A 17,463-nucleotide genomic window follows, 5' to 3' on the forward strand; every position below is an offset into this window, starting at 1 on the left:
TCATTGCTCCCATTTGTATTGAGTTTCAGTTTACACAGAATTCTTCCAATCCTATGAGTTAGCTAAGTGCAAAATTTATCACACCCATTTTACCAGATGAAGAAACAGGGGTAGAGTAGGGTGACTAGATTCAGTTCACCTAGGCCCTGTAATTCTGGGAATCAGGACTGGAACCTAGGTGTCCTTGTTTTATCCTCAGTGCTCTAATACCCCTAAAGTTCAAAAAAGTGGCATGGAAAGTACCCAAATGTTCCCTCTTGAGCAAAGACTCTCCCTTGCCTTTTGGTCCCACAGGAACAATATTTCCTGAACTTACTCAATTTCTGTTTTCCACACGAAACATTCACTATTTCTACTGAGGGTTTTCTACATCAGAGTGAGAACCTCTGTTGCCACCATATGCCCCCCGTAACTCCCAAATTCGTTTCCCAACAAAGAACAGTTTGCAACCTGGGACACAACTATTGCAGAAACTTTATTGACTGATTAGACTCCTAAATCTTCTGAGGATATCCTCCCCATCACAGTTTTAACTCTTTTCCTTCCTTCACTTTTAGACCAGCAGCTTCTGGGAGGAGTCACATCACCTGGGTCATGGGTACCCTCCTCCCTCCCAGATTCCAGAGTTCTTAGGCCAGCCATTGACTCTAGATATCTGGAAGAGTAACCCAGGTCAGGATAGATATAGCTTTAAAAAAAACTCAGTATAACTGCAGCTTTAGATTTTTTTCTAGAAGGGACAGATGAGTACATATTGTGGACAGTAGTTATAGGATGCCAAGCAGTGGGGTTGTCTTCAGCAGGTGTCATCAGTAGGAATTCAGCTGAGATATCTTGAGAAGACTTTGTTTACTTGTTTTACTTATCCACTAGTAGAAGCTTTGGCAGTTTCAGGAATTTCAGGAGTAGTAGTTTCTTCAATTGAGGTGTATGTTACAGGAGGGAATTTCCACTGAAATCTCAGTGTTTTCAGACATATAATAGTATAGGTTCCCTGGATGCCAGAGAGCACCATTCCTTCCTCAGGGGGGTAGGCAGTTAAATTTTGGCCGACAAGAGTCCCAATTGTGAAAACTCTCCCTGAACTGGTTTCTAATAAGAGACCGATGATGCAGAGCCTCTTATAGGTTGTCACTTTAACTATACTTTCCTCTTCCCAGAGTTTGATTTCCACACTTTTGCCCCCTTTGGCTCCATATTTTTCACTCCATTCACCATTTCTTTGCATCTGTATGCTGGAAAAAAGGAAAATTTTAAAATTTCTTTGAGTCCCAGAGTTATGTCCCTCAATCTTTTTTTCCAAGTAGGGAATCACTTTCCCAAACAGGATAGTAAATTATGGGAAAGAAATTGGGGATGGTTTGTAGTTTCTGTTCTAGGTAGTCTTTAAGAAAGATGATTCTACAACTTCCATTGCATATTGCATAGCCAGAAATTCTCTTATTATGTCTTGTCTTTAGGAACATTTATAAGACACTGTAGAAGAAAGAATTCTGAACTTGGAGCAAAAAAAAATATGGTTCAAATCTTACTATTTAGGTGATGTTGGGCAAACAACTTCACCTCTTTACCTCTCAGTTTTCTTATCTGTGAAATAAGGGATAGCAATAATATTTGCATTGCCTAGCTCACAGATTAATTGTGAGAAAAACACTTTACAAACTTAAAAAGGCTAAAAAAATATAAATTATAATTTCCCTCTCTCCAGTTCAGTATCAAGGCAAGTTTCTTAAATGAATCTGTTTCCCATCTATAAAGTGAGATGGTTGGATATTATAATCTTTAAGGTCTATCACAGTTCTCATAATTCTCTCATATGTTTCAGAGGTCCTTTCTGCAGTTATATTCTATTTCATGTTCTAATAAGGTTCTTCCAGATGTGATATTCTATTCTCTTTAAACTCTGGGATTTAGTGATTCTATAATTTTTTATCATTAACAAATCTTCACTGAATGACTTATGAGATGACTCATTGTAAATGGGCCTAAGTCTCTATGGTTCTAACATGGAATTCAGAGCTAGAAGGGACCTGAGAGGTCTTGAAATCCACCCCTCCCCATTTTACATAGGAAGAAATTGAGGGCAGTGACATGACATGATTGCCCCAAAGGATAAAGAAAATGTCTAGTTTTCCCTTTAAGGTACTGAAAACCACTGACTCCTCTTTAAAAAAAAAAAGTTTTATTGATTTTCTTTTCCCCCTTTTGTCTGTCACTAATCACTACCCTTCATTTTCTTTCCCCCTCACTCAATGAATAGAACCTTGTAATAAATGTGTATAGTTAAGTAAAACCAATCTATACAGGGGTCAAATGTGAGAATGCATGTCTGATCCTACATCACTAGGTTGTCAACACATGCATTTTTATCCAGTTACTTTGAAGTCATGATTGGTAACTGCTTTGGCTTTTCAAAGTTGTCTCTCACTTTATTATTATGGTCTTCATGTAAATTGCTGCTCATTTCACTCAGCAAAAGTCCACATTTTTCTAAATCTATCCAGATTCATCTTTCTGTCTTTTTTTTTTTTTACAAAGCAATGGGGTTAAGTGACTTGTCCAAGGTCACATAGCCAGGTAATTATTAAGTGTCTGAGACTGGATTTGAATTCAATTTCTCCTGAGTCCAGGGCCAGTGCTCTATCCACTGTGCCACCTAACTGCCCCTATTCTACTCTCCTTAATTTTCAATCTTTTTTTTTAAAACTCAGTTGTCTTGAGAAGTGGGACCTTTCTGTGCTCATCTCCTAAAACTGCTTGGGCCTTTGGGTGTGGGTCATTCCTACAGTACCTTCTTGAGAGGATATTCACTGGTTTTCTTCCTATTTCTTAATGATTAACATCACTGTTAAGAATTAGAAATGAATGGGGCAGCTAAGTGGTGCAATGGATAGAATACCAACCCTGGAATCAGGAGGACCTGAGTTCAAATCTGACCTCAGACATTTATTAGTTGTGTGACCTTGGGCAAGCCCCTTAAACCCAATTAATTCTTCCCCCAAAACCCCCCACCAAAATAATAAAGTTAGTAATAATAACAGAACCCTTAGTGGGGGAGACAATAACTTCGAGCTCCAGGTTGAGCAATGCATCTGAAAGCAGGGCTATAAGGCATGGGAGGAAATATTGGCTTTTCTACTCAAGCAAGTTAGTTATGTTCTCTCTCTTTGAGCCTTAACTTTTCAATCTGTAAAATGAGGAGGTTGCACTAGGTGATTTCTAAAGTCCCTTACCACCCTGAATGATACTTTGACCTAGATATCTTAGTGAAAGGTCTAGAGAAAGAAAATGGCTCATTAAGAAAGTTCTGGAGAACAGGATGGAGCTGTTCTTAAATAGCAGACTTGTTATAGGAACCCAGAATTAGATGAGAGCACCCAGAGAGACATCTAGGACCAAGTAAGGGTTATTGTCTGTCTTCTTTTCCCTAAATAAACCTTTGGAATCTCCTTAAGCTATCACCTCATCTCCATCCTTGCTTGTTGCCTTCATTTCATTACCACTGACATTCCTCATTGTCTGTCTCCACCACTTCATTACAACCACTTTCTCCAAGCACTAATGACCCCCTTAGCCCTGTTTTCATCACACAGCTCTGCATCTACATGAATCTTTCACACTTAGAAAAAGGAAGTCATGTGTATATGTGTCACGTTTCTGTACAAGACTGTAAGTTTCTCAAGATACTGTGTTTCTTCTCTAAAAGTATCTCCCTCAGCAGTTATCATGGCGCTTCTCCAAGAGTCATCCAGGGACCCTTGTGGATCCCTGAGACCCTTTCAGGGAGTCTGTGAGAATAAAAAAATTCTCATAATAATACTTGATGTTTTAATTTTTAATACAGGAATGTCATGGTCTTCTTTGAGAATGAAGGACAAACATCATCATCACTGGCTAGAATTAGGATGTTTGTCCTAGCATGGTCAAAGAGTTTAGGGGCTGAAAAATATATCTGAGAATTATCAGTACAGAGATGTTAGCTAAATGTCATTGAATAAAAACCTAAGTCAGAGAATATAAATGTAACAGTTTAAACTGAAGATAATCATTCTGGACTAAACAGACAATGATGTGGTGGAGAATGATGTTTGAGCCCTTTCTCCCTTTGCTGTTACCAATCCTGCTTCCCTTTGGAACTTCTTCTTGTTCTTGGAATCGTCTGATCTACTGTTAATTTACTCTGCTCTCTTCTCCTGCTCTCCTGACTAAATACAAGGCAGTCATACACACCATGATCTATTCCCTAGCCTGGTAAGGGGTCGTTGATGTTTTGCCTTCATTCTTGAAGAAGACCATGACATCAGGGAAGTGATGCCATGACAAACATGTAAATTAGATTTGTGCTGAGTCGCCAGCCTCACTTTCTGGATCCCATGGTCATACATGAATAGGGACACCTGGAGATGGCCCTGGTAAAGTGATTTGCCTAAGGTCACACCACTAGTAAGTGTCAAGTGTCTGGACTGGATTTGAACTCAGGTCCTCCTGATTCCAGGGATAGTGCTCTATCCATTGTGTGGGACTACTGTCTTAGTGGACTTCTGATGTCTTCCTTGAGTTTGGTCTGCCAGCCATCCTGGGAATACATCTTATCACCAGGATCAAAAACAGAGTTTCTCATTTCCTCTATATTCAACATCCCAACATCATAGAAAGAATAAAGACTTCTCGTCAAAAGACCAGACTCTGATACCTGTTATTTCCAATTAAATATTGACTTTGTGAATACCTTCTATTTTACTTCTCTCATCTGTGAAATGAAGATACTTTACATCTCACAGATGTAAAGAAAGCACTTTTTAAACTATAGATTCCTACAGAAACGATTTTCTGGAGGAAAATCCTACAATTCCCTTATTGCTATATCTTTCTAAGCTCTTTCTAAGTCCTATCCCTTCTGAGGCAATGAGACCAGATGGTAGAAGAAAGAGAAACTGATTTTGGTCCTTCAACTTGCTAACTATATTTGAACCAGTAATAACTTTTCTGTGCTTCTTTCTGCTCTTTTGGAAACTTCTCAGTTTCCTCATTTGTAAAATAAGAAGCAGAGTTGGACAAGATGACCTCTGAGGTCCTTTCAGCTCTAGATCCTATGATGAATAGGCTGGACTCAGTGATCTCAAAGCTCCTGTCAATGATGGCATTCTTTGAATCTGTGATCATTTATTCACTCTTGACTTGGGGAAAGGATACAGAAAATGGAAAAGAAGAGGGAAGCTGAGACTCTTATAAATAGGACAAAGAACTATCTCTGTATGTGTGAGGAGTCTGTCTAACTGCCTGGCCAAAGCCAGCAAGAGAAGTCGTGGTTTCAGATTCTACAGGGGGCTATGGTCCCTAAGTTTTATTTTGGGGTTACTGGGAATTCTGGAATGGGAGTAAACAACCTGTAAATTGGGGAAGTCTGTCCCTCACCATGTATGTGCTCTCTCACCCAGGTAATCCCAATGTTAAAAACTTTCTCACACGTCACCTTTGTATGATATTAGTTTAGTTTTGCAGTTTATGTCCTATGTCAATATATCTATGTTGATAATAATAAGAAATTCTATCTATGTGTAAAACCCAGCATAGAATCTTATGCAATCAGAACTGGAAGTGACCTTAGAACACAGAATGATGGAGCTGAGAGGAACCTTGGAACATAAAATATTAAAACAGAGGGCTATCAGAGTTAGAACAACTTTGGAAATCATTTAATACAATCCCATCATTAGACTGATGAGGAAACCAAAGCTTAGAGAGATCATGTCTTCTCCAATGTTATACAGAAAATTAGAAGGATCTTTGGGACTCCTAGGCCAGAACTTTGGTCTAGTGCTCATTGCCCTAACAAAGTTTGTTTACAGAGGTCATCATTGTTGTGGAAATGGAAAGGTTGACATGGACTATGGACAAGGAGTAGAGTTTGGATTGGATTCAGGGTTGCGAAGCAAACTGAATTGGGTAGAAGAGACCTGGGGATTCACTCCATCAGTTCCACTTACCTTTTGAAGAGGCCAGCTATTCCAAGGGAGAATCGCAAACCTGTGATACAGTCTTCAGGATTCCTCTCCGCAAGGGAGAAAAATTTACCACTGTCAGAGAAGTCCTCAGAAAATGCACCTCAAAAGGGCAGAAAGAAGTATTGTTATGAAGTGTGACACATGGGGGGAGGATTAGATTATTGCTGTGACTCATTTAGGTGGGCCTGGGGTGAATTCTTTAGTTTCTCTGAGGGTCAGTTTCCAGACTTGAACAATAGGGATAGCACTACAGGCTTAAAGTATCAAATTCCATTCAGTTGAATTTGTGAAGTACCTACTGTGTGCATCTCACTTTTCTAGATGATGGGCATACAGGCAATAAAAGAGCCCTTGATAACATTTTCCCATCATCATGGGGATCCACGACATGTTATTTCTCTGTGTTCAAAAGAGAAATAAGAAGTCTGAGGTGAGAATTTATGGCTTGTATAACAAAAATAATGAACAGAATAGAAAAACTAGGATCTGTAATGGCAAATCTCACCAGAGAAACAAAAAAGAGAACAATAGATTGGCTATACAAATATACAGAAGCTACAACTAGATCGAGTATTTTATTTGTTTTTTTTTTTTTTAGGTTTTTTTGCAAGGCAAATGGGGTTAAGTGGCTTGCCCAAGGCCACACAGCTAGGTAATTATTAAGTGTCTGAGACTGGATTTGAGCCCAGATACTCCTGACTCCAAGGCCAGTGTTTTATCCACTGCGCCACCTAGCCACCCCAGGTAGATCAAGTATTTTAGAATGTAGGGCAGTTAGATGGTGCCATTGAGAGCTAGGTCTGGAGTCAGGAAGACTTATTAAATCTGGCTTCATATACTTCCTAAATTGTGTGACCCTTCCCCCTCAGTTTCCTCATCTGTAAAATGAGCTGAAGAAGGAAATGGCAAACCACTCCAGTATCTTTGTCAAGAAAACTTCAAATGGGATCATGAAGGATCAGACACAACTCCAAGAGTTGTAGAAAGCAATCAGAGTCTCACCAAGCTTTATTTTATCATTAAGTGAGTCTCAGGTATAACTACTATCATGAGGCATCTGGGATAATTTTTGATACACAAAAAAATTTCCTCAAATTTAAAAACATTTAAGAAACTCTCTGAGTTCAATTATATTCCATCCCATTCCACATACTGAAGTAGATGCAGCAATGAAATAGCATATGATCCTTGCCTTTAAGGAATTCCCAGCCCAGCAGGAAGAGAAGAATAACTTTAATACAAGTTGGGAAATGATTCAAATGCCCAGGAGAAGTTCAATAGAGAGGCCTGAGAGATTCAAGGAAGAAGTCAATACAGTAGAAAGTTGACTCCTTGAGGGCAGGGGTGGTTTCATTTTTGTACTCCTGGACTATAAACATCTGATATATGATAGATATAATTCTAGTGCAATGCCTATATAATTCTAGAAGATAGGAAAACAGAGGAATGATTCCTTGTCCAGTCATGGTAGCCTTTCTGCTTTCCACAAGGGTAGCACTTTCTATTGTACATTATAGATTTATTTAGAAATCCCTGTTTTAGTGAGCTTAAGCCTTGTGTCACATCATCCACACTGTTGCAATATTAACTTGGATGAATAGGAATTTAGAACCTGAAATCCCTTTTCCTGAAGTTCAGAGAAAATTCATGAGGCCCCTCCCTCACTAAACCCATAAAAATCCTCAAACCGCTGGTATTCAAAGGAGGTTTGTAAGGATTGTGTAACAGGCAGAGTCAAAAGGAATCAGAGACCTAGGGGAAGGGAGAAGATTTTTGAAGTCTTCAACAGGAACTGTCCAACCTAAGTGACTGTTACCCAAGTTTTCCTCTGTTCCCATGTTCCACTGTGGGTAGATAGGGGTGGGGAGGTGAACAGAATCCAAGAGGAAGGGGTCAAGACTTACCACTGCAATTGCAGGCTATTCCTCCCAAGAGGAAAAGGACCAGGAAGGACTTCATGATCTGGTAAAAAGATACAGAGACATTTAAAAAAATCATAGGACCTGATTGATTTTCTAAATTTTCTTTTTTCAACAGTTATGAACTTAACAACTATCAATAAGTACACATTTTCATATTCAAAGAACAAATATATATGTCAAATCTTGAATCTTTTCCCACAATTATTTTGTTCATTATCCTTCAGCAAGTCTTTTTTTTTCTTTATATTTATTTAGTTTTAGTTTTTTTTTTTGCAAGGCAAATGGGGTTAAGTGGCTTGCCCAAGGCCACACAGCTAGGCAATTATTGTGTCTGAGGCTGGATTTGAACTCAGGTACTCCTGACTCCAGGGCTGGTGTTCTATCCACTGCATCACCTAGCCGCCCTTCTTCTTTATATTTTAAAATATTTTACTGATTTATTTTTTTGTCTCTGTCATTACATCCCTTCCATACTATTGGGTCCCAAGTTGTCCCTCTAATCAATAGAGTCAAACAAAATGAATCTACATGTTGCCCACATCTGAAAATGTATGTCTCCTTTTACACCTGTATTCTGTCATGAGGTGGGAGGCATGTTATAGAATATAGGATTGGAAAAGAACCTTAGAAACCTAGAATTATATCAGAAGAGAGGAAGTAGGTTGTCTAATGTCATATAGGTAACAAATAAACTGTAGAGAGTTAGGATTCTAACTGGACCTCCAGGGGTGAGGCCCTGTGGACCCAGCCTGGACAGATAGCTGGGAAAGGAGGGGAAATGATCAAGTAGAGCAAGGATTGCAGGGTAATCATAGGTCCATAGATTTCAAATCAGAAAGAGACCTTAAAATCCATAAAATCTAGCCTGTTCATTTTACAGATGAAGCAACTGAGACTGGAAGGTTATATGACTTGCCCAGAATCAAAGTTAGTAAGTGTTTAAGGCAGGATTTGAAATCAGGTATTTTTCACTCTAAACCCAGAGTTTTACCCATTACCTCTCTTAGCATCTCAAGGGAATCATTCCTTTCTCCTCTTCTATTCTATGCTTCTCAACCCAGTGTCTTATTTCTCTCTCTTCTGATATTTGAAAACTCTGATGTCTCTAGACCTGAATCTAAAAGTCCCATTGCCATTGAATTCTAGGCTCAGAATTGATCTTAGGAACCACCCGCTTCCCCATCCCTTCCTTACCTGTTCTGGGCTGGGAGAGCTTTGCTGGTCACCACTAACCCAGATGATTTATACTCACCACTTGTTTACTTTGTGAACAGTTTCCTGAGTGGATTGACCCAGCCCATCCATCCTTCCTGGATAGACCTCCAAAGTTTCCCCTTAGATTTTTTTGGGACTCCTCATGATACTGTCACTCAAACAGTGACCTTTACATAGGGATTATCTGAAGACAGCTAAGAAATGCTTCTGGATATGTAGTAATATGTATATCTAGACCTTTGCTGTATAGAAGAGAGGATATAGGGGTAGCAGAATTGAGTCCACCTCTTCTTCTTTTACCAAGTGGGACCCTTATCCTGGGCCCTGATGGATTTTAGAAGTGTTCCTATATGGGTCCTTAGGGGCACAGGCAGTGGATACAGTTTATAGTTGAAAAAACCCTGGATTTGGAGTCAGGACACCTAGATTCTTTTGTGTTTACCCTTGTATGATCCATTATTTCCCATTTTGGAAGGTCTTATTTTCTCATCTGTATAATTAGTGAATAGGAGTAGATGATATCTTCTCTTCTAGCAGCTTGAGTCTATGAGTTCATGGCCTATTATACAGTGTTGTAAAGCAAGGGAGAGTGATGGGACCCTTCAGGTCTGCTCAGGCAATGCCAAGTCACCCACATTCAACCTCTCTTCAGAATTCATAGTACCTAGATCTCTTCTTTTCTGTCTCTTGATTCCCAGTTGGCAAACAATACCACTTTGTTGCCCCAGTCTTGAATCGTATTTCAAGGAAATGAAACAAATACAGCCAACTCATGACTACTTCCCCAAGAAAATTGTTTTTGGCGCTTCTGATAGATTTCTATCAGACTCCTGGGGTGGAGCAAGGGAGTGGGGAAGGTTAAGGGAGAATGCCTTGGAAAATTCTAATACAATGAACTTCTTTTTCTCCACTCTCATTCTTCCATTAAAGGGATGTAAGGGATCAGTAAAGTCATTTACTGATGGGCCAAATTTATCCTTGTGAAAATATCATTGTACCGGAATCATGTTCTTTCACAAACTTATTTGGTTAGTGTATGCGTGTTGAGGAAGGGTTCTTGGGAAAATAAAAAGTCTCTACAACCCCTTCTTGTTTAATCATTCTCCCTATTGTTCCTTTTTCCTAACTATTAAGAAAAGTCCCTTGTTCATTATTAACTTTTCTGTGTCTTTGAACCCTAAAACTATTCTTACTTGTCATATTACATTCCCCTGAACTGACTTCTGGCATTATAGTACAGTTGAAAGAATGTTGACTGGGAAGGAAGCAGACCTGGGTTTCAGTCTGCAGTTTGGACACTGATTTACTCTATGACCTTGGACAAGTCATTTAACCTCTGAAGGCTTTAGTTTGTCATCCGTAAAAGGAAAGGGTCATCTCTAAAGACTTTTTCAGATCTGGAATTTTGTGCTATAAGATCTCCATCTCTGAATGTTTTGTATTCTAACTTAAGGACTTTTGGAGTACTGTTGTTTTATATCCTGTGATCAAAAGTTGCTATGGTCTGACATTAGATCTACATCTTTGAGGTCTTCCAGTTTTTGGATTCTGTTCTCTACCTTCTAAGGACCCTTTCAACGCTAATATTCTGGATGCTAGGGCTTCAATTGTATCAAGTGCCCAAGCTGTTTTTAGTTAGCTGTATTTTTCATCTGATTGAGCAATACCTATCATCGAAACTACAAGGTGACTCAGTCAATTAAATTAAACAAGGAGTCAATTCAATGAGCTCCATTTGACTCTGGTGCAAAAGGATATAAAGAGACAAGGATCAGACCTGTGATTTCATTCATATAGGAAACTTTGGAGTAGGAAATGCCTTTTACCAATGTAGGAGAGTGTCTTCTTGGCAATGTTGTCTTAGAGAATTGACTAGAGTGCTGAGATGTTCAGTGAATGACTTTCCTTGGGTCCCCACGCCAGTATGTGTCAGATACAGAACTTGAACCCAGGTCATCCTGGTTTTGAAACTAGCTTCCTATCCATTTTGCCTTGCAGACTTTCCTGAGGGAAGTTAGAAAATGTATGTGTACATACATAGGTGTGCATGTGTGTGGTTCTGTATATGCATGCATATGTATGGAGATGTCTATTTGTGTATATGCAGACATGTTTAAGTATATCCATATATATAACATACACAACATACTCACCCATATGCAAGAAATTTCCTTGTACTAGATATGTGACTTTTCCACTATTCCAACCCCCTCTGACAGTTAAGTTCCTCTGATTAGGTGAGATTCAAAAGAGTTAACCAGATATTGAATTTGACTAGCTATCTAGTATGATTCACATTTCTATCTCATTTTTGATAGTATCCTTTTTCTTTCTCTCACTCTCATTCTTCTTTTCTTCTCTCTTTCTTACTCATTTCCACTCTGTCTTTCTCACTTTGTTTCTCTCCCCTTTCTTTTACTTTGTACTCTATAATCTCTCTCATTCTGTCTCTGTTTTTGTCTCTTCCATTCTCTGTTTCTGTGTGTTTCTTTTTCACTTTGTTTCTCCCTTTGTCTCTCTCATTTTATCTCTCTTTTCTTTCTCTCTTTCCAATCTGTCATATATATCTTATTTTAGAAATTCATATTTGTGGGGACCCTTGTACATTTCCCTGAGTCTTATATGATTGCTTATCTTTCTATGGCTTTAATTTTTCATATACCCTTCCTTCCTCAATTCCCAACAATCTGGCCTCCATCATCCAAATGCTTCAGAGATTGTTCTTATCAAAATTACTAATGGCAATGTTATACTCAAATTCACACCTTGCCTGAACCCTTTGAAATATTTGTGACATGGTAGAAATAGGACTGAATTTGGAGTCAGCAGAGAACTTGGTTTAAATCTCCTCCCCACAATCTCATGACAATTTCTAATTTGTATCCCTTTGAGTAAGTTATTTACCTTTATTCTGGGTCTTGGTTTCCTTTTCTGTAGAATGGGGACAATATGACTTCACAGGAATGTTGTAAAGTATAAGGGACTTGTAAACATTAAAGGTTGATGTTTGTCCTTCATTCTCAAAGAAAACCATGACATCGAGGAGGTGATGCCATGACAAGCACATGAATTAGTTTTGAGTGAGGTAGTACTCTGCCATGCCACCAGCCTCTCTTTCTCTTCCATTGCTATCTGGGTCCAGTGGATAGATATGAAACAAGATGACTACAGATGGTCCTAGATGTGAGGTAATCAGGTTTAAGTGACTTGACCAAGATCACATAGTAAGTGTCAAGTCTCTGAAGCTAGATTTAAACTATCATCCTCCTGACTCTAAGGTCAGTGCTCTAATCCCCTCACTGCCCTCTTAAAGGACCATATATATGTCAGATTTAATTATTCTTTCTTCTCTGTGTGCTTTCTTAATTTAACTTCTAAGACATTGTTCTTTCCTAGTTATCATTAGGGAGTTGGCATGGAAGGAGCATTGACTCTGAAGTAAGAAGAAGTGTGTGTGTGGGGGTTCAAATCCTGCCTCTGATGCTCATTATGTGTATGACCTTGGACAAGTCACTTAACCTCCCTGGGCATTGGTTTTTCCATCTATAAATTAAGAAGATGCCCTCTGGGGTTCCTCTTAACCCTAGGTTTATGATTTCTTTGTTCCTTACTTTTCTAACTCCTAACTTTGGTTATTTCCCAAGGTTCTATACTTGGCACATCCTATGTCTTCAACTTTTTCCCCAATCCTAATCTTTCCCAAGAATGCTATGATCATGTTTCCATGTGCTTCTTAATCAGCTCTTCTTGGATGAATCATTTACATTTACCTGACACTCAATACATTGGTACTTTTCTTTGATAACATTCTTTCAATCTTCTAATTTTACATTCTTTTTAGAATTTGGGGCATAATCTAGATCAAAGGTTCTTAATCTGGGGCCTATAAACTTGTTTTATGTAACTTTTGACAACTATTTTATTCTAATTGGCACTGTTTGTGATTCTTTGTATTTTATTTAATGCATTTTAAAACTTTATTCTGAGTAGGGCTTCACCAGATTGCCAAAGGACTCCATGATACAAAAATTAGGAACTCTTCTTGTAGATCATATTTCTAACTATCTATTGAACTTGGGGCAGTTTGGGAAGTTCTAGAAGTAGGGAGAGGACTAGGCTTTTCATGAGGTGGCCAACCCCAGAATAGTTTGACTATTCAATCACATGACAGTCCAATGCTCATTATAAATAGAAGAAAACAGGGAAACGACCAGGTGTGGGCACATAAAAGTCAGAAAAATGACATACTCCCTACTTATACCAATTGTCACAGAATCTTGCCCATGGGAATAGGCAACTGGTAGCTCAATGGACAGAATTCTGGTGCTGAAGTTGAGAAGATCTGAGTTCAGATCAAGCCTATGTGATCTTAGACAAATCACTTAACCTTTGAATCGGTTTCTTCATCTATAAAATGACAATATTAGTATCTACTTCCCAAGGTTGTTGTGAGTCTCAAATAAGATAATATCTGTAAAATGCTTAGTACAGCACCTGATACATTGTTGTTGTTGTTCAGTTGTTCAGTAGTGTCTGAGTCTTCATGACCCCATGGACCATAGAAGACCAGGGCCTTCTATCCTCTATTATCTCCCAATGTCAGTTCAAACTCATTTTCATTGTTTCCAAGATATTACCTATACATCACATTCTCTGCCATTCCCTTCTTCTTTTGCCTTCAGTCTTTCCCAATGTCAGGGTCTTGTCCAATGAGTCCCATCTTCTCATTATGTGACCAAAGTATTTAAGTTCCAGATTTAGTATTATACCTTCCAGTGAATAGTCTGAATTAATTTCTTTAAATATTGGCTAATTTGAGAGTCCAAAGGACTCTCAAAAGTTTTCTCCAGCACCATAATTCAAAAGCAATGATTCTGTGTTGCTCAGCTTTCCATATAGTTCAACTTTCACAACCATAAAGCACTATTGAAAAAAACATAACTTTGACAATATGGACCTTGTGGGTAAGGTGATATCTCTTCATTTTAGTATGATCTCCAGATTTGCCATAGTTTTCCTTTAAGGAGCAAGTATCTTTTAATTTCATGGCTGCCATTATTGACTACAGTGATCTTTGAGCCCAAGAATATAAGATCTGACACTGCTTCCATTTCGTCTTCCTCTATTTGCCAGGAAGTGATGGAAACAGTTGTTGTGATTGTATTTTTTAATGTTATGTTTTAAACTAGTTTTTACACTCTCCTCTTTCACTCTCATCATGAGACTTCTTAATTTTTCTTTACTTTCTGCCACCAGAGTGGTATTGTGTACATATCTGAGATTGTTGACAATTTCCTCAATAACCTTAATTCTGGCTTTTGATTTGTCCACCCTTGCATTTGCATGATGTACACTGTCTCAAGTTAATTAAAGTGAAAATATATAGCTTTATTGTACTCCTTTCCTAATCTTAAACCAATCAATTTTTTCACATACTTGACCCACATACTGTTTTCTCAGGAGGCAAGTAAAATAATCTGGGACTGCTATAATCTTTGAGGACTAGTCATATTTTACTGTGATCCAAAGACTCTAGATTAGGCAATGAAGTAAAAGTAGATGTTTTTCTGGAACTCGCTTTCTCCATAATCCAGCAAATGTTGTCAACCATCATATTCTGGTCATTCCCAGTTCATTTATTGCTAAAATCTAGCCTGCAGAATCTTAAGCATAAACTTGCTGTGTATATAATGAATGCAATTGTTCAGTAATTTGAACATTCTTTGATATTTCCCTTCTTAAGACCAGAACATAAACTGAACTTTTTCCATCCACTGGCTATTGCTGAGTTTTCCAAATTTACTGGCATATTGAACCCAGAACTTTAATAGCATCTTCTTTTAGGATTTTAAATTGTTCAGGTGGAATTCTGTCACCTCTACTAGCCTTATTGTAAACAATGCTTCCTAAGACTCACTTGATTTTGTTCTCCAGGATGTTTGACTTTAGATTTAGTTCCCACACTGTTGGCAGTGATGTTAAAATCTTTATTGTTTGGTTCTTCTGTATATTCTTGTCACTTTTTTTTTTTAGATTTTTGCAAGGCAATGGGGTTAAGAGGCTTGCCCAAGGCCACACAGCTAAGTAATTATTAAGTGTCTGAGGCTGGATTTGAACTCAGGTACTCTTGACTCCAGGGCTGGTGCTTTATCCTCTGCAGCACCTAACTGTCCCTTCCTGCCACCTCTTAATCTTTTACTTTTAAATTCTTACATTTTTGTCTTTAATCATGTTAATTTTTGCATGAAATGTTCCCTTGGTATCTCTAATTTCCTTCCTTCCTTCCTTCCTTCCTTCCTTCCTTCCTTCCTTCCTTCCTTCCTTCCTTCCTTCCTTCCTTCCTTCCTTCCTTCCTAGGTTTTAGCAAGACAATGGGATTAAGTGGCTTGCCCAAGGCCACACAACTAGGTAATTATTTAGCATCTGAGGCTGGATTTGAACTCAGGTACTCCTGACTCCAGGGCTGGCACTCTATCCACTGTGCCACATAGTTGCACCCTTCCCCCATATCTCTAATTTTCTTAAACAGATATCTTGTATTTCTCATTCTATTGCTTTCTTTTCTTTCTTTGCATTGCTTATTTAAGAAAACCTTAATTCTCCTTACTATTCTTTTGAATTCTGCATTCCATTGGATTTCCCTTCTTTCCCTTTCCATTTCCTTCTTCCTCATCTATTTGTAAAGCCTCATCAGCAATTTTGCTTTCTTACTCTTCTTTTTCTTTGGGACATTTTTTTGCTGCTGTCTCCTGTTCAATATTGTGAATCTCAGTCCACAGTTCTTTAGGCATTGTATCCATCCTTCCTAATTCCTAAAATCTATTCATCTTCTCCACTTCATATTCATAAAGGATGTTATTTCTATAAATCAGATCATATTATTTTCTGATGTTTCCCCCACATTTTAAATTTGTCTAAATTTTGCAATAAGAAATTCATGATCCAAACTATGGTCAGTTCATGTTTTAACTGACTGTATAGAGTTCCTCTACCTGTGGCTGCAAAATATATAATCAATTTGATTTTTAGATTGGCCATCTGGTATATCCATGTGTAGAGTTAGCTTTTTGGGTTATTGAAAATGAGTGTTTGCTATGATCAGTGAATTATCTTGAGCCTTTCTAAGATCAGTGAGTTATCTTGACAAAACTTAATTAGTCTTTACCCTGCTTCATTTTGTACTCCAAGGCCAAACTTGCCTGTTATCCCATCTCTTATCTTTTGATTTTCTACTTTAGTATTGTGTGGGACAATTGCCACTTAAATAAATTTTGGAGATCTCTCAAGGTATGAGGAGAAAGCTTTATTTGTTTCTCAAGGAACGGACCCCAATCAATTACAGATATTGAGGCAAAGGCAAAAGACCCAAGAATCACAATTTTCCCAACTTGATCCCCACCAACAGATAAAGTAGGGTTAGTTGACTCTTCACCAATATCCCAGAAGTTGCTTTGTCAAGGGAGGAAGGACACATAGTTAACTATTTTCCAATCTATAATATTCTACTGAAGAAATTTCAAACTTTATCCCACTCAGTATTCAAGATGAATGCGACACATATATTTTTGATGTTATTTCTAGATGTTTCAGATCTTTATTGAAGTTTGAGATCAATGGTTGGAACATAGGCATATTAATGAGATGTTGAATGATTTGCCATTTAAAAATTTAAAAAAATTTTTTATTTAAGGCAGTGGGGTTAAATGACTTGCCCAAGGTCACATAGCTAGGAAATTATTAAGTGTCTAAGGCTGGATTTGAACTCAGGTCCTCCTGACTCTAGGAGGTGCTCTATCCACTGCACTACCTTATCAGAAATATAAAGTCTTAGAGACATTAAACTTTGACAGTCTCCAAAGGATCTGTGATAAAGTATACTAATCACCTTTGACAGAGAGGGATGGACTCAAGGTAAAAAAAGATATGATCATTGTGTGCATTAATCTTTTAACTAAGCTTTTTGTTATAGATTATTATAAATTGTTGCATATTTTATATTGTTATTTATAATTGATATTTGTTATAAGATTATGTTACAAATAACTTTATTTGTTATAACAACTTTCTCTCTTAATTTTTAACTAGGAAGAGTTGGAGGTAAAAAAGTTTAATGTCTTCCATATTTCTCAACAAAAATTGTTTCTCAATCTCAATTTGGGTTTTGTAATTCTGAATGTTAACCTCTATGCACTTCAAGGTCTGTGTCTCTCCAGTTATAAACTGAAGGCAGGTTCTGTCTGTGTGAAACAGCTTGGTCCCTTTCAAATTGCATCTACATCTATTGACTTACAGTTTTGTAAACAATCAGAGTAAAGACCATC

At 37.9% G+C, this 17,463-nt stretch overlaps 1 protein-coding gene across 1 annotated transcript; it reads right to left on the bottom strand.

The window, feature by feature from the left end:
* Positions 1 to 456: 456 nt before the first annotated feature.
* On the bottom strand, positions 457 to 8,007 carry ZG16B (zymogen granule protein 16B). The gene is made up of 3 exons (XM_074196951.1): positions 7,910 to 8,007; positions 5,988 to 6,105; positions 457 to 1,235 (listed from the first exon to the last, which is right to left on the bottom strand). The coding sequence occupies exons 1-3, from the start codon at positions 8,001 to 8,003 to the stop codon at positions 863 to 865; spliced, it is 585 nt and encodes a 194-aa protein (XP_074053052.1). The 5' UTR covers positions 8,004 to 8,007; the 3' UTR covers positions 457 to 862.
* Positions 8,008 to 17,463: the final 9,456 nt, after the last annotated feature.

This window comes from Macrotis lagotis, chromosome 8 (genome assembly GCF_037893015.1).
Source record: "Macrotis lagotis isolate mMagLag1 chromosome 8, bilby.v1.9.chrom.fasta, whole genome shotgun sequence".
Classification (NCBI taxonomy): domain Eukaryota; kingdom Metazoa; phylum Chordata; class Mammalia; order Peramelemorphia; family Peramelidae; genus Macrotis; species Macrotis lagotis.

Excerpts from the sequence above, each read along its gene's own strand:
- ZG16B (XM_074196951.1), bottom strand. The coding sequence starts at position 8,003 with ATGATTTTTTTAAATGTCTCTGTATCTTTTTACCAGATCATGAAGTCC. Across the intron at positions 6,106-7,909 it reads AATAGCCTGCAATTGCAGTG|GTGCATTTTCTGAGGACTTC; the intron begins GTAAGTCTTGAC and ends TGCCCTTTTGAG. Across the intron at positions 1,236-5,987 it reads ATAGCTGGCCTCTTCAAAAG|CATACAGATGCAAAGAAATG; the intron begins GTAAGTGGAACT and ends CCTTTTTTCCAG.